General features: G+C 36.5%; 1 protein-coding gene across 1 annotated transcript in view; it reads left to right on the top strand.

Moving 5' to 3' along the window:
• The window catches only part of LOC125676460 (microtubule-associated protein futsch-like), a 57901-nt gene that overhangs the window by 8865 nt on the left and 24036 nt on the right, over positions 1-25000 (top strand). Inside the window, exons 3-5 of the mRNA XM_056158038.1 lie at positions 2984-3442; positions 15787-16401; positions 18976-19193. Of these exons, the coding sequence (XP_056014013.1) occupies positions 2984-3442; positions 15787-16401; positions 18976-19193 (1292 nt within the window). The remainder of the gene's footprint in view (positions 1-2983; positions 3443-15786; positions 16402-18975; positions 19194-25000) is intronic.

The following is a 25000-nucleotide window of genomic DNA, read 5'->3' as shown; positions in this document are numbered from 1 at the left end:
TGGTATCTGTGTGGTTATTACTATTGGTATTATTATTGGTATCTGTGTCGTTATTACTATTGGTATTATTATTGGTATCTGTGTGGTTATTACTATTGGTATTATTATTGGTATCTGTGTGGTTATTACTATTGGTATTATTATTGGTATCTGTGTCGTTATTACTATTGGTATTATTACTGGTATCTGTGTGTGGTTATTACTATTGGTATTATTATTGGTATCTGTGGTTATTACTATTGGTATTATTATTGGTATCTGTGTGGTTATTACTATTGGTATTATTACTGGTATCTGTGTGGTTATTACTATTGGTATTATTACTGGTATCTGTGTGGTTATTACTATTGGTATTATTACTGGTATCTGTGTGGTTATTACTATTGGTATTATTATTGGTATCTGTGTGGTTATTACTATTGGTATTATTATTGGTATCTGTGTGTGGTTATTACTATTGGTATTATTACTGGTGTCTGTGTCGTTATTACTATTGGTATTATTATTGGTGTCTGTGTGGTTATTACTATTGGTATTATTACTGGTATCTGTGTGGTTATTACTATTGGTATTATTATTGGTATCTGTGTGGTTATTACTATTGGTATTATTACTGTTATCTGTGTGGTTATTACTATTGGTATTATTATTGGTATCTGTGTCACACTTTAAAAGAAAAGCTTTAACCTTTGTTATATCGTTTGAACCAAAATTTAATATTTCGCATATAACTGCCACATGAAGAAACCTTTGTTTGGTACTAAGATTTTTGACCTTGTGACCTTGGACTTGGACCTACTTTTCAAAACCTTTAACCTGGGGTATATCTTTTGAACCAATAGGGATAGGGCTTTAATATTTTACATATTGATGCCTCATAAAGCAGCGATTTTTTTCTACCCACTGGTACTGGTACCGGTACCCACTCAATTGGGAAAAATAGCGTCAAAATCGAACAAATTGGGAATTTTCTACAAATGTATCTGCAAATGATTTCAACTAAAAGAAAAGAAAAAAGAGAACAAAACAAGAAGTAGTCATCTCTTTACAAACTTTTTTACGCTAATATTTGCTGTTGTGAGACATAAGGAATCGTCATAGGCTCGTTTTAGAATCGTCGTAGTTCTACAAAACACGTGCACTGCCATGATCTGTACTTTCGATTTAATACCGGAAGTGGACATTTTAGTTAATTTGTACAACGTTTCAGACTAAATAAATTACGATGTCAGCGGTCTATATTTCGGCAAGTAAATTGGGAATATTTAGTCTCAAAATTGGGAAAAATCAATGGTTTTTGACATTGGGAATGGTACCGTTTATCGGTACCAGTTATATAAGGAAAAAAATCGCTGTAAAGAGACCTTTGTTTTAATACATGACATTTGACCTAATGACCTTTGCCTTGAATTTTGACCTACTTCTCAAAACCCTGGGTTATATCTTTAATATTTTACATATTGATGCCTCTAAAGAGACATTTGTTTTAATACATGACATTTGACCTAATGACCTTTGCCTTGAATTTTGACCTACTTCTCAAAACCCTTGGTTATATCTTTTGAACCAAAAGCAGTGATTGGGAAGGTCATGCGCCCTGCGCCATAGTCCCATTCAGGTGAAAATTGGCACATTGAATTATCTAATCCATGCGCCAAAGTCCACATTTATTATCGATTGTAACTTAGTTTTTTTTCTCTAGAAGTGAATTGGGTACAACTTATTTTTATGCCCCCCTTTGAAAAAGAGGGGGCATATTGTTTTGCAACTGTCAGTCGGTCGGTCTGTAGACCATGTGTTGTCCGCTCAATATCTTGAGAACCATTCACTTGATAATAATGATATTTCATATGTGGGTTGGTTATGAGTGGAAGATGACCCCTATTGTTTTTCAGGTCAAAGGTCAAGAGTCAATCTACTCTGGACATAGGAATATAATGTCCGCTCAATATCTCGATAACCCTTTGCTTGAAAGACATCAAACTTGGCACACTGGTACATCCTAAGGAGATGACCCCTATTGATTTTGAGATCATATTGTCAAAGGTCAAGGGTCAAACTGGCATAGGAATATACTGACCATTCAATGTCTAGAGAACCCTTTGCTTGACAGACATCAAACTTGGTACACCAGTACATCTTCAGAAGAAAATGACCCCTATTGATTTTGAGGTCACATGGTCAAAGGTCAAGGGTCAAACTGGACATAGGAATATACTGTCCATTCAATATCTTGAGAACGCTTTGCTTGACAGACATCAAAGTTGGTACACTAGTACGTCTTCAGGAGAAGATGACCCCAATTGATTTTGAGATCACATGGTCAATGGTCAAGCATCAAACTGGACATAGTAATATACTGTCCACTCAATATCTTGATAACCCTTTTACTTGACAGACATCAAACTTAGTACACTGGTACATCTTCAGGAGAGGATGACCCATATTGATTTTGAGGTCAAAAGTCAATAGTTGAACTGGACATAGTAATATATTGTCTCCTATATTTTAAGAATTATTTGCTTGATTGACACGTACCAAACTTGGTACACTGGTACAGTATAAGGAGTAGATGACCCCTATTGAATTTTAGGTCACATGGTCAATTCACTCTTGACATAGGAAGATATTGTCTGCTTAATATTTTGAATTGATGATACTACTATCAATTAAATGATGTGTGTGTATAACCCTTTTCAATTTTGCACCATGGGGGGCATATGTGTTTTACAAACATCTCTTGTTTCATATTTAGATTCCCTATGAACAGGCCTTTGATATGGTATAAAAGTTTTGACCCAGTAACCTTGGCCTTTGCCCTATTTTCAAGACTTTTTAACTTTTTGAACTAATGGGATAGCTTAAGTAGAGTCATGTTTCCCGGCGAGCTATGTTGTCTTCTGACTACTCTTGTTTAATGTTACTTTAAAAAATTTAAATGCATAATTAATCAGCCATTTATGAAAACATCATTGGTAAATAGGTGGTGCACAAGATGCTGATACCGAGAACCAAGGAGATGGGAACATGGCATCAGAGGTTGAGCACATGGAAGAGGGGGAGATAGCAGAGGAGGACATTGATAGTCAGAGAGGCCCAGCAGAGGAGGACATTGATAGTCAGAGAGGCCCAGCAGAGGAGGACATTGATAGTCAGAGAGGCCCAGCAGAGGACGACATCGATAATCAGAGAGGCCCAGCAGAGGAGGACATTGATAGTCAGAGAGGCCCAGCAGAGGAGGACATCGATAATCAGAGAAGCCCAGCAGAGGAGGACATCGATAATCAGAGAGGCCCAGCAGAGGAGGACATTGATAGTCAGAGAGGCCCAGCAGAGGAGGACATTGATAATCAGAGAGGCCCAGCAGAGGAGGCATTGGACAGTAGAAATGTACAACCTGTCCCACAAAACAGTGAGGATGTCCATCTTGAGGAAGTAAAGTGTGAGTCCATTGACTATTTTTTGTCAGAGCTTTTCTGATCACCCATTGTCCATCCATCTCTCTGTCTTCCTGTAATCTTTTCACATTTTCACACACTTCTTCTCCAGAACCACTGGGCCAATTTCAAATAAACTTGGCGAAAAGCATCCTTGGGTTAGGGCTTTAAAGTTTGCTCAAATGAAGTGCCATGCCCTCTTCAAAGGGAGATAATCACTAAAATGCAAAATTAGGGTAGGGTCATTTAAAAATCTTCTTAATAACCACTGAGCCAGAAAAGCTGGAATTTATATGAAAGCTCCCTGACATAGTGTAGATTCAAGTTTGTTAAAACCATGACCCCTGAGGGTAGGTTGGGTCCACAATAGGGGATCATAGTTTTGCATACAAATATATAGGGAAAATATTCTCAAGAACCACAGGGCCAGAAAAGTTTATTTTTACATGAAAGCATCCTGACATAGTGCAAATTCAAGTTTGTTAAAATCATGGCACCTAGGGGTAGATTAGGGTCACAATAGGGGATCTAAGTTTTACATGCGAATAAATAGGGAGGTTCTTCTCAAAAAATCCATTTGGTCAGAGAAGTTTACATTTACATGAAAGCTTCCTGACATAGTGCAGATTCAAGTTTGTTAACATCATGACCCCCCAGGGTAGGATGGGGTTACAATAGGGGATCAAAGTTTTACATACAAATAAATGGGGAAAATCATTAATCTTCTCAAGAATCAATGGCCCAGGAAAGTTCAAGTTTATGCGAAAGCATTCTGACATAGTGCAGATTTAAGTTTGTTAAAATCGTGGCCCCTGGGGTAAGGATTGAGTCACAATAGGGAATCAAAGTTTTAAATGGGGAAAATATATGGAAAATCTTTAAAAATCTTCTTCTCAAAAACCACCGGACCAGAAAAGTTCAAATTTTCATGTAAGCTTCCTGATGTATTGCATATTCAAGCTGTAAAAAGCATGGCCTGTGAGGGTAGGGTGGGGCCACAATAGGGGATCAAAGTTTTCATACTAGTATTTAGGGGAAATCTTAAAAAAAATCTTTTCAAAATTGACAAGGCCAGAAAAGTGGAAAATTACATGAAAGCCTCCTTACATAGAGTAGATCCAAGTTTGTGCAAATCGAGGTCTCAGGGGATAGGATAGGCCACAATAGTTGTTCAAAGTGGTATATTTTGATATATAGAGATAATCTTTAAAAATATCTCTTGAACTATTTACAGCGGTTTTTCCCCTTACATAACTGGTACCGATAAAAGGTACCATTCCCAATACCAAAAACCATTGATTTTCCCCAATTTTGAGACTAAAATTTTCCAATTTACTTGCTGAAAAATAGACCGCTGACATCGTAATTTACTTAGTCTGAAACGTTGTACGAGTTAATTAAAATGTTCACTTCCAGTATTAAATCGAAAGTACAGATCATGGCAGTGTGCGTGTTTTGTAGAGCTACGACGATTCTAAAACGAGCCTACGATGATTCCTTATGTCTCACATCAGCAAATATTATCGTAAAAAAGTTTGTAAAGAGATGACTACTTCTTGTTTTGTTCTCTTTTTTAGTTCACCAGAGCCAAAGGCTCAAGTGAGCTTTTCTGATCAAAATTTGTCCGTTGTCTGTTGTCGTCGACGTCGTAAACTTTTCACATTTCCATCTTCTTCTCAAGAACCATTGGGCCAATTTCAACTAAACTTGTCACAAAGCATCCTTGGGTGAAGGGCTTTCAAGTTTGTTCAAATGAAGGACCATGTCCCTTTCAAAGGGGAGATAATCACAAAAATGCAAAAATAGGGTGGGGTCATTTAAAAATCTTCATGAAATCTTCATGACATAGTGCAGATTTAAGTTTGTTCAAATCATGGCCCCCGGGGGTTGGATGGGGCCACAATAGGGGATCAAAGTACAGTCAAACCTGTATTAAGAGACTGTCCAATGGAGAATGGAAAAAAGGTCACATATGACAGGAGGTCTCTTAATACAGGTTGCCTATTTTCTACAGTTAATGGATAAAAGTTCGCAAATAATTTGTACAATGGAGAAAATGACTACATGTATCTGGAATTTATCATTAAGAATATCAATTACGGTTTTAATAGTTGTAAAAAAATTAATAATACACTGTAGTTAAAAATCTAGAATACAATGTGTTGTATCATGATTTTTTATTCATCAAAATTTACATTTAACCCTAGTAGCGCTGAACCCGGAATCTTCCGGTAAACAAACACATGTGTTCTGAGCTGACCCCGGAATACTCCGGTTGACAACAAGGTCGAATATAACTTATTTATAGATCGTATTTATAGCTATCCAATACGTGTAAAGATATAAAAACATCTCCTTATTTGGAAGTAGAAATCATTAAACCAAATCATTCCATGACATCAGCTCAAATTTGATTGGTTCGTTTAAAAATAGGTGCGAAAGACGAAGGTGAAATTTGTGTTAGTCAAAATGGCGGCGTTTTTACCACAGCATGAAAATTTCTTTAATGAGCTCTTTAACGATGGTGAAAGTGATGAGGAATTCGAGGGATTTTTACCCGAAGATATTCCTGATAGCAGTGATGATGAAGAAGAAGACTGTGCATTTAATTTCATGGAGAATTGGCGTGACGGTGATCGTCCGAGAGTTGACTTGGGCTTTACAGGTGTACCTGGCCTGCGATCGCATTTGCCTGAAGATCAACATTCACCTCTGGACTTCGTGGGTTTATTTATCAACGAAGATGATTTTCAGACAATGGCCAATGAAACAAATTGGTATGCAGACCAGTTTCTTCAAGAAAATGGCAACAACTTGAAACAAACGTCCAGATTTCGGAACTGGGTCGCAACAACGATGGAAGAAATGAAAGTGTTTTTCAGGCTGATAATTGCAATGGGTCTGGTAGTTCAGCTGGAAGTTTCCGAGTACTGGACAACCTCCGAATTGAATTCTACTCCATTTTTTCCTTCAGTGATGCCTAGAGACAGGTTTTGGCTATTGATGAGTTTTTTTCACCTGGCAGACAACACATTACAGGTAAGACGAGGGATGCCGGGATTCGACCCACTGTATAAGCTAGGGACATTATATAAGAACATCATCCATCGTTTTGGCAACGTATTTACCCCCCATCAGCAACTATCATTAGATGAAGGTATGGTCCCATGGCGTGGAAACTTATCATTCCGAGTATACAACCCAGACAAGCCCAAAAAATACGGAATTAAAGCCTACATGATTTGTGACTCTGTGACTGGATATTGTACGAAATTCAAACTGTACACTGGAAAATCTGAAATACCACGCAAGTGAAAATGGTGCTACATATGATCTAGTGATGGACATGATGCGTGGATATTTTGGACAGGGATACATATTGTACATGGACAACTATTACAGTTCACCAAAATTGTATGTGGACTTGTTTAGTCGTGGTTGTGGTGCAACCGGCACACTTCGTGTAAACCGAAGGGGAATTCCTCAACGCATCAAAGACAGAAGAGTTGACAAGGGTCACGTTTTTTCAATGAACAATAATGAACTCTTGCTTGTGAAATACCATGACAGGAAGATTGTTTACCTTATGTCCACTATTGAAGAAGCCACAAAGCAACCGACTGGCCGTGTGATGCCGAGGACAGGTGAACCCATCGAGAATCCGTCCATCGTAAATTCTTACAATAAATATATGGGAAGTGTTGATCGTTCTGATCAGATGGTTTAGTATGCAACATTTAGTGCTAGAACACTGAAGTGGTGGAAGCGAGTAATTTTCCATGTTGTATCATTAGCAGTTTTGAATGCCTATCTCTGCTACAAGTCGGTGACTGTAAGAAATCCCATGCTGCATAGAGTTTTCCGGAAAAAACTGGTGGCCGAGTTGATAGCTATCGTCAACAAGGATAACGTTCCAGGAATGAAGACCAAACCTGTAGGGTGACCAAGTACTGCTGCTGAGCCCATCATGAGACTACAGGTTCAAGTACTGCTGCTGAGCCCATCATGAGACTACAGGTTCAAGTACTGCTGCTGAGCCCATCATGAGACTACAGGTTCAAGTACTGCTGCTGAGCCCATCATGAGACTACAGGTTCAAGTACTGCTGCTGAGCCCATCATGAGACTACAGGTTCAAGTACTGCTGCTGAGCCCATCATGAGACTACAGGTTCAAGTACTGCTGCTGAGCCCATCATGAGACCACAGGTTCAAGTACTGCTGCTGAGCCCATCATGAGACTACAGGTTCAAGTACTGCTGCTGAGCCCATCATGAGACTACAGGTTCAAGTACTGCTGCTGAGCCCATCATGAGACTACAGGTTCAAGTACTGCTGCTGAGCCCATCATGAGACTACAGGTTCAAGTACTGCTGCTGAGCCCATCATGAGACTACAGGGACAGCACTTTCCAAGTACTGCTGCTGAGCCCATCATGAGACTACAGGTTCAAGTACTGCTGCTGAGCCCATCATGAGACTACAGGGACAGCGCTTTCCAATGAAGATCATAGCCATGGGAAAGAAAAAAAACATCTCTCGTGCATGTGTTGTATGTTCCGTCGCTGAACGACAGAGACTTGAGCGCATCGGAGAAAAACGAAAGCGCACCAGAAAGGAATCCAGTTACCAATGTGACAACTGCAAGACTGCTCTGTGTGTGGATCCGTGCTTTCGTATCTACCATACATACAAGGACTTTATTGGTGCATACAAATCTCTTTCCAGTGCAAACGAACACGATGAATAGATTTACCTACACAGGTGTGCCAACCAATTGGACTTAATATTGAAGTGTGTGATATGTGAATAGATGTCAACTTAACTTGAAATGATATTTTATTATGAAAATTATAAATACCATCCACATGTTGTTACCTGTGCATTACCTGTATAATATTCTAGCAATTAATTGAATTATATTTATTGTATTTTTATGAAAAAACTTATAATCTGTCATTTGAACCATATTTACTGTATTCTCATGAATAAACTTTAAAAATTTCAGATTAATTACACTTTTTTTATTTTACCTGTATTTTCCTGCAAATTACCTGCAGTAGACATGAAAAAGTTGACATTTTACCTCAATATTAATAAACTTCAGACATTCCTGAACATTTTGGTATGTGATTTGACTATATTACCCTGAAAACCTGCATAAGAAAACAATATGCAAAAGCACCCTTCTTTTTTTATTGAGTTCCCCAAAAATATTCAGCTGACAGCACTATTTCTATGTATTTAATACAGCGCTACTAGGGTTAATCTATTTAAGAATGATAAACTTTGCATGCATTTCATATTACACATTTACATGCATGAGATTTAAAAATTATTTATGAACTGCATGTAAATTTTCTAAAACTTATAAACACTGTAGTAAAGGGTATTTATGTATAGCCTACTTGTACCGTGTAACTAAAAAATGCAATGCTTGTGGTAAGGAAGCAAATGGTGAAGTGTTGCGTCTCCTTTTGTACAATACATGCTGGAAATATGTTATTCAATTTGAGAAACATTAAATAAATCACAATATCCATTATACATGCACAGCAAATATTTTAAGCTTTGAACTAATGCAGGCAACTTTCTTGAACTCGGACGTGTCAAATACTCGGCATGTCGAAATGAGCCGCTAGTTCCGGTCATTATTCTGGAAATCTCGAGTATCTCATGCAGGAAAACTGTGAATACTCCGTTTAAAATTTCAGTCCTAAGCACAATATTTACCTGATTTATATCGCAATCGGGCAAATGTTTTACTCTGTTGAACATAATGGTATAACAAGTGGTAGATTTTCATTTCCGATCTAGCCTAACGGGCACTTAAAGTTTGTCAAAATTCACACCTTCAAATACACCGGCTTTGATTAACACACGACCCTGCATGTTGACAGCTTGGGTATAATAATTTATTCAGAGGGCCGACTAAACAAGATCATCGCCAAACTGTGCATATTAAAACGAAAGTGTTAGGGGCGATAATTCCCAGAATAGTCGTGCGCTTGAAAATGAAAGTGTTAGGGGCGATAATTCCCAGAATAGTCGGCTCAACCGAAATCGAAAGTAGTAATCATGTTGTAATCGAAAAATGTGCAGTCGTTAAATAGAGGTAAAATTTCGTGAAAATACACGAAAAGGTTGTAAAAATCATGGTCGTTGGTCGCGTCAGACAGGTGGTCGTTTAATACAGGTACAATATATAGAGCAACATCTTGGGGGAGAAACTTTTTATGGTCACATACGATAGTGAGTCGCTGAATACAGTGGGTCGCTATGGCAGTTTTGACTGTATATAGGATAAATCTTTAAAAATCTTCTCAAGAACGACTGAGCCAGAAAAGCTGAGATATACATGAAAGCTTCCTTATATAGTGCAGATTCAAGTTTGTTCAAATCATGGCCCCCGGGGGTTGGATGGTGCCACAATAGGGGATCAAAGTTTTACATACAAATATATAGGGAAAATCTTTAGATGTGAGCCAAGTGACTCAGGTGAGCGATGTGGCCCTTGGGCCTCTTGTTTTTCTTTTCTTTTAGTTCAAATCATTTGCCGATATATTGGTAGAAAATTCCCAATTTGTTCGATTTTGATGCTATTTTTCCCAATTGAATGGGTACTGGTACCAGTATCAGTGGGTAGAAAAAAATCGCTGATTTAAGCTAGGGCTCTTATACTTTGTATATACATTTATTTTTTTTACAGAAAAACCTTTCATGTGATGGAATGGTGTGATTTTGTGACCTTCACCTTGAAGTTTGACCTACTTTAAAATAAAATTCTGACCTATACAATATGTCCTGAAATCTTGTATACATGTTTCATGTGGCAATTTCATTTCATATTATGATCTTTGACCTTGTGACCTTGAACTTAAAAAGTTTTACCTACTTTTAAGAAATCATAACTTATCAAATGTATTCGGAACTATTTAAGGTGGGGATTTCATATTTTGCATATAAATTCTCTATGGCAAGACCTTGTACATAATGAATGGTGTTTGATCTTGAAGTTTGACCTACTCTTTAAAAAAATCCCTGACCTATTCAATATCTCCTGAACCATTTAAGGTAGGGCTTTCATAGTTTGTATGAGTAAAATTTTATACGTTTTAAGTGTAAAGCATTAGCATGAAATTGTTTTCTCCTAGTTGTTCGCTTTTCCAAATGGTGACATTATGTTTTTCTGTCTCAATATCTTATGAACACCTCTTCTCCTATATGGGTTATGTGATAGACCTGAATTTTTATACAATGCTTCATTGCCATTTGTAGATGTGCATATTGTAGGGAAAGGAGGATCCAATTATTTTCCTAAATGTTTGTATATTGGATCTAAGAGGGGTGGAGGATGTAAAATAGTTTGTGAACACTTCTCCTCCTATATGGTTTATCTGATGATTTGAAACTTTGACAATGCTTCATTGCCATATTTATTGGATGGGAGGATCCAATTATTTTCCTTAAAGTTATAGTGGATCTAAGAGGGGTGGAGGATGTAAATAAAATAGCTTATGAACACTTCTCCTATATGGCTTATCAGATAGATTTGAAACTTTGTGCAATGCTTCATTGCCATTTATAGATGTGCATATTTATTTGTGGGATGGGAGGATCCAATTATTTTCCTAAAAGTTATAGTGGATCTGATAGGGATGGATGTGGATGATATTTAAATAGCTTGTGCACACTTCTCCTTTATGGCTTATCTGATAGACTTGTAATTTTGTATAATACTTCATTGCCATTTGCAGATGTGCATATTGTAGGGACAGGGGGATCCAATTGTAATTTTCTTCAAAGTTATAGTGGATCTGAGGGGTGGAGGGTGTAAAATAGTTTGTGAACACTTCACCTATGTGGGTATGGGAGTTCATAATGTCTGTTCCTGCTCATGCTATCTCCTCCATACCATGCAGTACATTAAGGGGGTTGGGTGGAGGTTTCATTTAGAGCACTTCCAATTTGGGGATTTGGGGAGACATTAGTTTTTAGGTCACCTGAGTAAAATCAGATGACCTATTGCAATTAGTTGTCGTCCGTTGTCGTCTGTCATGTGTTAACAATTGAACATTTTAAACTTCTTAATAACTACCAGTCCAATTCTTTTCAAATTTGGTATGAGGCATCATTGGGACAAGGGGGACAAAAATTTTAAATTTCAGGACTCCAGCACCCCTGGTGCCCTAGGGGTGGGGCAAAAGCTGTCCAAAATTGACCAATTTTCGAAAATCTTCTTATCAGGAACCACACACATATAAGAAAAACTACATGCATAGTGATTTAGAGCAGGAAGGTCTCTACTAAAATTGTAAATTTCATGATATCCCCCCCCCAGGGCGGGGCCAAACTGGGTATATAGTGTTAATGTGTAAAACACTTAAATAACATCTTCTTTAGTGCTATTGATACTAAATTGAAACTAAATAGATATTTAGAAAGTACAGGTAGTCTTTTTACCAAAATTGTAAATTTGATGATCCTAGGGGTAGGGGTTTTGGTATCGGGGTGGGACCAAAATGGTCATTTATTAAATGTGTGAACAATAGATATTTTTAACTTCTTGTTGATAACTATCATTCCAGTTCTTTTCAAATTTGGTATGAAACATATTTGGAAGAAGGGGAAGATAAATCGTAAATTTTATGATTTCTGCACCCCTGGGGCCATAGGGGCAGGGCAAAAAACTGCCCAAAATTGACCAATTTTCAAAGATCTTCTCAAGAACCACACACATGTAAGAAAAACTAAATGCATAGTGATGTAGAGCAGGATGGCCTCTACCAAAATTGTAAATTTCATGATCCCCAGTGTAGGGGTTCTGACCCCAGGGTGGGGCCAAACTTGGTATATAGTATGTGTGTGCAAGTTTGCTGATACTTTATAATAGGAATGGCAGAAAAGCAAGGATGTACAAAAAATGGTGAATTTCATATATCTTTGATGTTTTAATGTTAATACAAGGTCTATTATTTAAAGCCTCTTCATCAGTGTATGCACTTTTGAGGGCAGTGAAGTTTTAAGAACATATCTTGTTTATACTGTTGCTGAACATTAGAATTTAGCTTAGATATTCAGAACAGAAATTTGTTTTTTAGATTTCATAGCCTATGGAAGTAGTGATACTTTTTCACTGGTATTCAGGTGACCGATAAGACCTGTTGGCCTCTTGTTCATTAAAAACAATCTCTCGTTTTTAGCTCACCTGAGCCTCTAGTGAGCTTTTTTGATCAAAATTTGTCTGGTGTCGGTGTCGTCCTTTTAAACTTTTCACATTTTCATGTTCTTCTCCAGAACCACTGGGCCAATTTCAACCAAATTTGGCTCAAAGCATCTTTGGGTAAAGGACTTTCAAGTCTGTTCAAATGAAGAGTATGCGCCCTTCAAAGGGGAGATAATCACAAAAATGCAAAATTAGGGTAGGGTCATTTAAAAATCTTCTTAAGAACTATTGAGCCAAAGAAGTTGACATTTACATGAAAGCTCTTACATAGTGCAGATTCAAGTTTGTAAAAATCATGGCATCCAGAGGTTGGTTGGGGCCACAATAGGGACTAAGTTTTACATGCAAATATATATGGAAAGTCTTCAGATATGGGCCAAGGTGACTCAGATGAGCGATGTGACCCATGGGCCTTTTGTTTATTTTTCGTAACTGAACATTTTTTGTAACATTGGTGGCCAAATCAAAATTTTCATTGCAGTGTTATAATGGGACTGTACATGGGTATAATTTTTGTATACAATGAAAGTATGTTTTTTGCATGTACAGTCAACTCTCGATAAACCGCCACCTTTTGTTCTTTTGAATTTATGGCGTGATAACGAATTTGGCAATGAATTGAATTTCCATCATCTTGGGGAGAAAGACTTCCTATTCTTGAATATGCAAGAGTTATCTTTCCTTTACATACAAAAAATCTCGGAATATTTTTTCGAATTTTCTAACATTATAACATGATTTGAATAGTTTTATCAATAATAAGGCTTCACTCAAACAATACACATACAAGACACATATAGACAGTATGTTCCAAGTTATTTATAAAACATGTCCAGAGTCAGTATTTAGTGCACTGCATGGCTGTTTCCAGGCAGGTAAGCTGTCATTAACTGGACACTCGGATATCAACAAGAATTTCATCCTTTGCAGCCAAGATGTCACCTATTGTCCTCCTTTTTTTGTGGACTTTTTCCATAATACGGTAGAATAATTGGGGATTTCTTGTTGTGTACATTTTGGATGGTTTCCATGGTATGTACACTGTGTAATAATTTGCTTATTTTCTTTGAAAGTCAACAGAAACCTCTTTCGTGGGGAAACCATAGCTAAAGTGAAATATTTTTCTAAAAGGTAAAAACAACAAGACAACAGTTCATATTAAGTGATTATCTTGTTTGTTTAATACTGGGATCCTACGCCGGAGATCGATATTGACTGATTTTCCGCATCACTTATCACGTGCACCTATGGCGGTTTATCGAGAGAATTAACACTTTGAAATAGACTTTAGTAATTAAAACACCATGGCAAATGGCGATAGTGAATTTGGCGTTTTAACGAAAATTTTAAGTAATATGAAAACCATTCTTAGAAAATGCAGCTTATAATGAAAATGGCAAGGAATTGGGTGGCAATGATTTGAGAATTAATTGTACACATTTTTTCTAACGCCTGTACACAATTATTAAATACCAGGCATGTCCTGCTATTCACTTTACAAGCTGTGTTTGTGTTTTTCTTTTGGATTTTGATTTTAGGTAGGAGAATGGTTCTTTATGGTAAGACCTCATTATTTTGTGATATTTGACCTTGTGATTTTGACCTGTAAGTTTGATCTGCTTTAACAAAAATCTTGCCCATCTCCTGAACTATTTTAAAAGAGCTTTCATATTCTGTTTATAGATTTTTTTATTGCAAGATAGAGCTTTCATATTCTGTATATAGATTTCTTATTGCAAGTTCTTTATATCACCATGATCAATGACCTTGCGACCTTGGTCTTATCCAGAACAGCAAGATCGTATAAGCCATATTGGTGTTGACATGTGATTTCATTTTCAGTTATGTTGTGATCCTTTTACCTGACATAGAGCAGATTCAAGTTTTGTTAAAATTGTGTCCACGGGTAGGGTTGAACCAAAATAGGGGATCAAAGTTTTTACATACAAATATACAGGAAAAAATCTTTTTAAACCACTAGGCCAGACAAATTGTCATGGCAGCCTTCATTGTCATCATCAGAAATCCACAGTTGGTCGGACTTCTTTTACCTCCTGTGGGACACAATGCCGATATTTTCACATAAATCATTAAAATGCATGACCTTACATGACCTATCGAGGATCAATGGGTATCGCTCCCAAGTATCCCTGGAACTCTTCAGAGTCAGCAGTAATTGCGGCGCCCATGAAAGTGTGTGTTTTGTTAAGTCACCATCGAAGACAAAGATCGGGGTTACAGGGTCTGTCTTCAAAAAAAAAAGTGCCTAAACTTTCACCCAACAGATGCATCATTTTTGTGCAGCCTTTGTACGAATGAATTAAATCGGGTTTGCAAACTCAATGAGTCAATGGTCACAAAAGTGGACCAGATAAAGGAAGAAAGAGATAAGTTGTTAGGTATGTTTATATTTTGAATAAAATTAATTTCAAAACAAACTGACAAAGCAGTTTTAATTTGTTAAGCATCTTGCTGAAAGCTTTGTACCTTGTCCAACTTGAAAGTATAGTCAAAATCTTTGCTTCTAAAGCCATGTTTTTCTGTGCTCCCGAACACTGGAAATAAAGGGCTTTTTTATTGGTTGAATATTGCAATAAGGAATGGTAAAGTGACCAATCATAAAGAAGCCAAGATGCACCTTTCAGCAGAAATATCAGCATTGTGTCCCACGGAAGGTAAAAGAAGTGTGAGTTGTCCATAGGTTTCTGGCAATGGGCAGCTTCAAGTTTGTTAAAATGATGGCTTTTCCCTATATAATTTTCATGTAAAACTTTTGTGGTCCTACCCTACTCCCAGGGACCATGATTTTAATAAACTTTAATCTGTACTATGTCTGAAAGCTGCCATGTGGTGACAATGCAAGAATTCAGCAATAGAAGGCGTCAACCTTGTGCAGACTTTTCTGAGCTGTAAATTACTGGATTTTACAAGGGGTGGATCTTTAGCTCTCTGGTCTGTCCCAATATTTTGCCCAGAGAGCAACAGATCTGCAGCTACCCTACTGGGATACCTGTGTAACAGAATAGCTTCAAATATTTACGATGAATTTGCAATATGTAATGATTTATAATGAATTTTACAATGCTGAAAACCTTTCCTCATGGGTTCGTTTTGTTCTATTAGCAGATCCAGTAGAGGACCAATGTACAGGCTCAAGCATCATAGTGAAAGAAAAGAAGAAAGAAAAGAAGAAAGACAAGAAGAAAGACAAGAAACCAAAGGGAATGGACGACTCATTTATGCCGTTGTTCTCGTACCCTAGAAAACCTGTCACTTATGTGCAAAGTCCTATTAGAGCCACCCCATTCGAATCTTGTGGAAAATATGAAGATGAGGAGGTGACAGATTCATTAGGCAATAAAGTAATACGAAAAAAACTTGCAAAAAAAAGTACTACTAGAGAACAGGCATTGGCCAAGTTGAGATCTTTAATTCCAGACCATAGATGGAAAGAATTAACTAACACCGAAAAGTCAGACAACAAAGTCGCAGGGATTGTAGTTTCCGAGGAAATTGAACAACAATCTGAGCAAGTTTTATCAGAAGTGAAAAACAAAACAGAAACTGAAGTTCAGGAGGCCAGTATGATTATTTCTGAGGAGGATACTTTTTTAAATTCGGCAGATGTTACATTGAAAGAGTCACAGGCTGGAGGGGATGATGGGAAAAAAGAAATCTCCTGTGAGCAAGAGAGATATGGGATTAAAGTTTCTGAGATAGAAGAGGAGGAGAATAATGAAGGTTATTTGTCTACTCTGTCAATTTTTCAAAAACTTATTTGATTTCTTCTTAAAATTGCATGTCCAATTTAGACCAAATTTCTTGAATTAGGGCCTATTCAACTTAATTAGTAGATTATCATCCAGGGTCACCAAAAAGTATGGAGCGGGTCATCGTCGCAAACCACGGGTTATTGTTTCATTTCTATTTCACAAACCGAAATGAAACAATAACCCGTGGTTTGCGACGATGGGAGCGAGTGGGAGATTTTATTTTTATTTTCTGAGAAAAAATATTAATGTTAAACGAGTTTTTGTCGACAGAAGTGCATCATTTAATGCTAGATGGATATCGATCTATGCTTATTTCACAGATAAATTCTAGGTTAAGCTTTAATTTCAAACGCAGAAGATGTGAAGAACATTAATCCCTTCCTTTCATTTATGCCCGTAAGAACATGAGAAATTAAGAAAACCATATCTATTTTCTTCATATGGCTTTTAATGTTATACCAGAAATATAAACAAGAAGTAAAAATACCGGAGTCGGACTTGAAAATTTTCCAGAAATCGCAATTTTCGCAAAATAAAAAAAATTCTGGGCGGGCCGATTTTTGAAAGGCAGGCGGTGATGATAATATCAATTAAGTTGAAATTTTCATTGTAATAAAGATAAAAAAGAAACCTGTTTTAAAAATCACAACAGCTGAACAATGGCAAGGTCAAGGTGACATAAGGATGAGGATATGTTGTAGATTAAAAATTGTTCAAGGCATTACCCTGGGGCAAAGGGCGTGGTCTCGAGGTCACTTCAAAGTTGACCTAAATTTATATTTCCTTAAATCTTTGATATTTTAGTCATTATAAGGACTAGGATCATCAAATTTTGACAGTTGATGAATCTTAGGACCTTGTGTCAAGTTGTCTCAAAAGTAGGTCACGGTGACCAACTTTTTGAATTTTGCAGGTATTTATTTTAAAATTAATTTTGATGCATATCTTGGACACTTTGAAGCCTATGATCATCAAAACTTGTCAGTTGGTGGATCATGGGACCTTGAAATGCGTCAACTGAAAAATAGGTCACCGTGACCTTTCTGAATTTTATGGCTTATCATTTATAGATATATTTTAAGTTGTTATTTCAAATACCGAGAGGTTTAGAATCATCAAATCTTGTAAGTTGATGCATCTTGAGGCCTTGAAACATATTTATAAAAAAGTAGGTCACAGTGACCTACTTTTTGAATTTTACAGATATTCAAATTTCACATTTTCAATTTTAGATGCATATTTTGGGCACTGTAAAACCTAGGATCATCAAACTTTGTCAGTTGATGCGTCTTCAGTCTTCGGTTTGTGTCGACCAAAAAGTAGGTCACCGTGACCTACTTTTGGTATTTGACAGCTAAATTACTATATTTCAGACACTATTTGACCTACAATTATCAAACTTTGTCAGTTGATGCATCTTGAGTCTTCGGAGTGTATCGACCAAAAAGTAGGTCACTGTGACCTACTTTTGGCATTTGACAGTTATATTTATATATTTCAGTCACTAATTGACCTACAATCATCAAACTTTGACAGTTGATGCATCTTGAGTCTACGGAGTGTGTCGACCAAAAAGTAGGTCACCTTGACCTACTTTTGGAATTGGACGGCTATATTTATATATTTCAGATACTATTTGACCTACAGTCATCAAACTTTGTCAGTTGTTGGGTCTTGCATGTTCGAAGGGTTTCGACCAAAAAGTAGATCACCTTGACCTACTTTTGGAATTGGACACCTATATTTATATATTTCAGATACTATTTGACCTACAGTCATCAAACTTTGTCAGTTGTTGGGTCTTGCATGTTCGAAGGGTTTCGACCAAAAAGTAGGTCACCTTGACCTACTTTTGGAATTGGACGGCTATATTTATACAATTCAGATACTATTTGACCTACAGTCATCAAACTTTGTCAGTTGTTGGGTCTTGCATGTTTGAAGGGTGTTGACGAAAAAGTAGGTTACCTTGACCTACTTTTGGAATTGGACGGCTATATTTATATATTTCAGATACTATTTGACCTACAGTCATGAAACTTTGTCAGTTGATGGGTCTTGCATGTTCGGAGTTCGTTGACCAAAAAGTAGGTCACCATGACCTACGATTGGAATTTGACAGCTATATTTCAATATTCAGATACTAATTGGCTTAAAATCATCAAACTTTCTCAGTTGATATTTCTTGGGTTCTCAAAATGTGTAAACCAAAAAGTAGGTCACATTGACCTACTTTTTTTGAATTCTTAGGATTTAACTAAAGATTTAGAATACTAAGAGGCTAAGAATAGAAATGGTGGGGTTGTATAATTTATTAGAAAAGCGATTCTAGGCCCTTGGGCTTCTTGTTGAAGTTAGAAGTATTGCAGAAAGAGGTTATGAAAATATGAAAAATTGTACACAAAAATTGCATATTAATCAAAATATTTGTTTTATAATACATTCACAATGTATGTTCTATTATACTGTAACTTATTTCTATAATGTACCCTGCTTGATAAAACAATGTGTTTGCATGCATAAAATTTAATAACAATTTCAGAAGGAGCTGCTTCTCATCCCTCTGTTACAACTACAGATGCAGATGTCGTTCCCATTGGGGAAGGCAGGAACTATCTAGAGTTTGTTCTCCAGAAAACAGCTGAAGGGGAGGTAGTACCAGCCAAATATCTCATTTATAGACTGGGCATGCTTAAGTTGGATCCGAAAATTGTGGAGTCAGCCATACTAGACCAGTATAACATTGCTGTCAAAAAAAAGGTAATTGTTTGTGTGTGGAGGTTGAATGAATAGCAACATGCTGAGGGTGTTGCCAAGGCAATACTTTTACCAAATGGTATAGGCAAATGCAGAATATGAATTGCATAAAAAGTACCATATTAGCTAAATTTGCTGCCAAAGAGGATTTTCTGATGATTTCTGACCTTTCAAATTCAGTCTGATTTTCACTTGTACAAGTGTATTTGTGATTAACACGTGTGCATGTGTGTGATATATATTTATAATTATTTTTACATAAATATCTGCATCTCAAGGTCCGATCTTGTCTTCTAATTTCGTTTAAGGTAGTACCAGACAGGTATAGAACAATTTTCTTACACCATATATGAGGTTTTTAGCCGAGTTGCGTAGCAAATCTCGTCTTTTAAATTGGTGAAGGATGGGCATCCAGTCGGGCGGGCGGCGTCCACAATTACCTTGTCCGGTCTCTAACTTTCATACTTTTTGGTGCATCTTTGTGAGACTTGCATAACATGATCACATCCGAAAGAGGAAGGTTCCTCTTTATTTTGAGGTCCAAAGGTCAAGGTCTCTTTTTCGCTATATACTGTAGATTTGAGCTTGCCTCTTTTATACAAGTACTTGCTGGTGCATGTTTATCAGACTTCAAATCCTGATGACATTCAAGATTCATGTTGCTTTTGAAATCCAAAGGTCAAGGTCATTATCACACTAAATACCTATTGCGGCCATTCAAAGCTTCATACTTATAAACTATATTAAATACGTGCATGTTTTTACTTCGTGAATGCAAGCGTGCATAATTTTCCGAACTAAATCTGCGTAAATTTGATAAAGTTGATACAGTTGTATTGCGGTGAAAGTTCTGTGTTTTCCCCCGTATCCAACAAGTGGCAGATAACAGGTATGTATTGTCTCATTATTTTATAAATGACAAGTGATATCAATCAATGTATTTAATTATACCTGAGCTATTCGTACATGTAATAGTTTGACTGTTTTAAACTTTGAAAATATTATCAATAAGTATTTTGCATTACAGCTACATTCGATGTCCAGCTGATAAATCGTCAGAGTTCACTGCAAAACTTTCTGCAAATTGATTTATTTACATTACTATGAAAGGCGAAGATAATGAACAGTAATATACAGCTTACTCCACTTATATTGAAGTCGCTTATTTTGAAATATCGGTTATTTTGAAGTAAAACAAAATCAGTCTCTTATTTTCTTTGCATTAAAATATTGGTTAAATTGAAATCGCTTATATTAAAATATCACTTATTTTGAAATCAATTATCGGTCGGCTGAGTAGATTTTGTTTTGTTTTATAACGGCTATATCCAAGTCGCCTGCGATTATAGTCGTCCAGGTTGGTGGCTTCATTATTACACAGGTAGGTGTCAGTTGATTGGCTTCCCATGGATTACTTTTAATTGCATGTTTTTATAGGAATAAAATAACAGTGGGGTATAATCACTCCTTAACAGCTTGATGACAGGATCGTTTGTCAAATTTGACCTCCACACAAAAAAGGAAAACTTTTTGGACATCCAATACAAATTAATAACTGCAAGAGGTATAAGAATTTGAAATCAAAATCCGAAATGACAATTTTGCTTAAGTAATTTCAAACACCTTACTGCTATCACAGTGCATTAAAAATAGTTTTTGCAAGACTGGGTTCACATTAAAATCTCCGAATATTTAGTCTATAACATCTGACGCAGACAACGACAATGTCTTTAAAGACATCATGATGCCACTTGCTTATGTTAGTGAACTTTATATTTTAAAAACCCAACTGGTCCTGAAATTCTGATGGCACTAGTCTAGACATACATGTGTGTCAAATGTTTTCATGGCGATCGTTTCAAGGGAAGAACTTACTTCCGATATGATATACATGTACGTACTGCAAGGGAACTATCAGCGAAGAGAGCAAAAACGAAATTCCGGATGTAAATGTGACGTACAATCAACCACGAAATTGTATGTCTAAATTTAATGATAATAAAAAAGATTATGTACAGACGCTACCTAAAGTAGATGACAAAATTTTTGTAGACATCGGAAATTGATATATTCATTCTTGTTCAGCTCAATAAGAAACTTTTTTAAAATAAAAATCTTCATAACATTCAATCGATTATTTATATGCTGTAAATTGTGTAATGTAATAAATTCATATTTCTGCTTTCGTAATCGGGATCGAGATGCCAAAATGAAGCCTCTGATATGGTCGACATTTCCGATTTAGCTTATTTTGAACTTCGGTTATATTGAAAGAAAAAGATTGGTCTCCTGAATTTCAATATATCCGGAGTAAGCTGTATTTTCCTATACCACCAAATTTTACACATATACTGAAGTGTAAACAAAAGTGCAAAATTGTTTTTGAAAAATGGTATGCAGCAGTTTTGTGATCAGATGAGCGTGTCTAATCCGAAATTGACGAGGTGAAGGTCAATCTATTACCTGGATGTAGCCACCTGGAGCAAAATGGTTGACAAAGCTTTATGATTACATGTGGAAAAAACCCTGAAATTGTCGGAGGTGGATTCAGAGAAGCAGGAATATCATCTGTATAATTGTGATAGTAACTCAGAAATCCTGTAAATTGTTTCATTGACTGAATATTTGCATTAAAAATTAAGAGTTTTACATACAAATGCTGGCTTCTTTTTTTCACAATTCCTTCATAAGTTTAAATACTCGTGAATTATATCAAATTTTCACTATGACTTTGATTTGCCTCACTTCTCTATACTGTTTTAGGTTCAGATTTGCAGAAAAATCATAAAACGAAAAAAACCTGATATACGTTAGTTAATTTTTTTGGAAAATGCAGGACTTTTTAGCTCACCTGAGCTGAAAGCTCAAGTGAGCTTTTCTGATCGCCTGTTGTCCGTTGTCTGTCTGTAAACTTTTTACATTTTCGACTTCTTCTCCAGAACCACTGGCCAATTTCAACCAAACTTGGCCAAAAGCATCTAGGGGTGAAGGGCTTTCAAGTTTGTTCAAATGAAGAGCCATGTCCCTTTCAAAGGGGAGATAATCACAAAAATGCAAAAATAGGGTGGGGTCATTTAAAAATCTCAACAAGAACCACTGAGCCAGAAAAGCTGATATTTACATGAAAGCTTCTTGACATAGTGCAGATTTAAGTTTGTTAAAATAATAGCCCCCTGGGGATAGGATGGGGCCAGAAGGGGGTGGGGATCAAAGTTTTACATACAAAGATATAGGGAAAATCTTTAGAAATCTGAGCCAGGAAAGTTGAAATTTACATGAAAGCTTCCTGACATAGTGCAGATTCAAATTTGTTAAAATCGTGGCCCTCGGGGGTTGGATGAGGCCACAATAGGGGATCAAAGTTTTACATGCGAATATATGGGGAAAATCTTTAAACATGAGCCAAGGTGACTCAGGTGAGCAATGTGACCCATGGGCCTCTTGTTTTTATTAGGTCACCTAAGTAAACTCAGGTGACCTATTGGAATTGGTTTAATTAATAACTACCAGTCCAATTCTTTTCAAATTTGGTATGAGGCATCATTGGGACAAGGGGAACATAAATTGTAAATTTCAGGACTCCAGCACCCCTAGGGGCAGGGCAAAAACTGCCCAAAATTTACCAATTTTCAAAAATCTTCTCAAGAACCACACACATGTAAGAAAAACTAAATGCATAGTGATTTAGAGCAGGAAGGTCTCTACCAAAATTATAAATTTCACGATCCCTGGGGTAGGGGTTCTGACCCCAGGGCGGGGCCAAACTTGTTATATAGTGTTTATGTGGAAAACACTTAAATTACATCTTCTTTAATGCTATTGATACTTGAAAGTAAATAGATATTTAAAAAGAACAGGTAGTCCTTTACCAAATTGTAAATTTGATGATCCCAGGGGTAGGGGTTTTGGTATCGGGGTGGGGCCAAAATGATCAGTTATTAAATGTGTGAACAATAGACATTTTTAACTTCTTGTTAACTATCATTCCAATTCTTTTCAAATTTGGTATGAACCATATTTGGAGCAAGGGGAACATAAATTGTAAATTTCAGGATTCCTGCACCCCTGGGACCTTGGGGACAGGGCAAAAACTGCCCAAAATTGAACCACACACATATAACAAAAACTAAATGCATAGTAATATAGAGTAGGAAGGTCTCTACCAAAATTGTAAATTTCATGTTCCCTAGGGTAGGGGTTCTGATCCCAGGGCGGGGCGGGGCCAAACTTGTTGTATAGTGTTTATGTGTAAAAAACTTAAATGACATCTTCTTTAGTGTTATTGATACTATAGATTGAAAGTAAATAGATAGTTAGAAAGAACAGGTAGTCCTTTACCAAAATTGTAAATTTGATGATTGAAGGGGTAGGGGTTTTGGTATCATTGTGGGGCCAAAATGGTCAGTTATTAAATGTGTTAACTATAAACATTTTTAACTTCTTGATAACTATCATTCCAATTTTTTTCAAATTTGGTTTCATATTTGGAACAAGGGGAACATAAATCATAAATTTCAGGATTCCTGCACCCCTGGGGCCTTAGGGGCAGGGCAAAAACTGCCCAAAATGACAAATTATCAAAAATCTTCTCAAGAACCACACATATATAACAGAAACTAAATGCATAGTAATGTAGAGCAGGAAAGGCTCACAGGGATCGAAATTAACTTTTTTCACTACTAGCAAATTTTAGCTAGTGGATTATTTTCCAACTAGCAAAATTGAGCTTTTACTAGCATTTTTCAATCGATTGCTGTTTTACAGGAATTTAAGAAAACAAGCATGTATCTATATCAAAATATAGGGAAAATCTTCTGTAAAGTGCAATAATAAAAATAATATTGAGAATTCTTTCATTTAAAATTTAATGAATATCAGACAACATACAAGTATCATCGGTGCATGGTGAGGGTCATAGGGTACACTTGTGCAGTGAACTCGCTGTCCAGAGATCTACCACCTATTTACAACATCATGTGGTTTGAAATCTTGAAGACTGTTTGCGCCAATTCACACTATATGTTCAAAACTTTTGGAAATTTCATCTAAAAAATTCTAGTTGGAAAAAAACCCCGCAAACTCTAAGTGTTTGACTATAGACTACAGAAGGACACCGCATAAAGCGGTGACACTAACACTTTCATGTGTTGTTTCATGTAAACACGGACGAGATCAACATGCTTGCTACTTAAATCAGACGTCTCTGAGACGCCCGAAGTATGTATGAAGTAGGCCATCTTCGACATCACTGACTGAGATGACCTAACTATTTATTCGATCCACGTTTACTTTTCAATACTTGTATATTCATTCTGTAAAGCGTTTCTATGCACAAGACAAAATTATTGTAAACTTCAAAGTACAGCCAATAAACCGAGGAAATCTGAAAAAAAGATCCGGGTTTTTTCACTCGCACGAAAAGTTGCAATCGCTTGTGATTTTTCACTCGCAAGATGCTGTATAAAATCTAAATGCATACTTAGAAATACCAAAAAAGGATATACAAAAAATGGTGAATTTCACAACCCAGGGTTATTACTTTAGGATGAGTCCAAATTAGTCATATATACTACTCAAAATTTGATAAGGATCATAGATATTTTTCTGTTTAAAAAATTAATAACTGCATAACTGGCAATATTGTGTCCAAGTGAAATCAAAAACGTCTTCAACAAACTTGCACGTGCATTTCATGCCATGGGAAATGCGTTTCTCATCACAGTTTATGCTTTTGCTACCATTGCACGATTTTCACTCATCGGTGTCTGATTCTTACTAAAATTTCAAACTCATTTGAGTGTTTACACTAC

This window comes from Ostrea edulis, chromosome 3 (assembly GCF_947568905.1).
Source record: "Ostrea edulis chromosome 3, xbOstEdul1.1, whole genome shotgun sequence".
NCBI classification, from domain to species: domain Eukaryota; kingdom Metazoa; phylum Mollusca; class Bivalvia; order Ostreida; family Ostreidae; genus Ostrea; species Ostrea edulis.
This window is presented reverse-complemented; position numbering and strand designations above follow the sequence as displayed.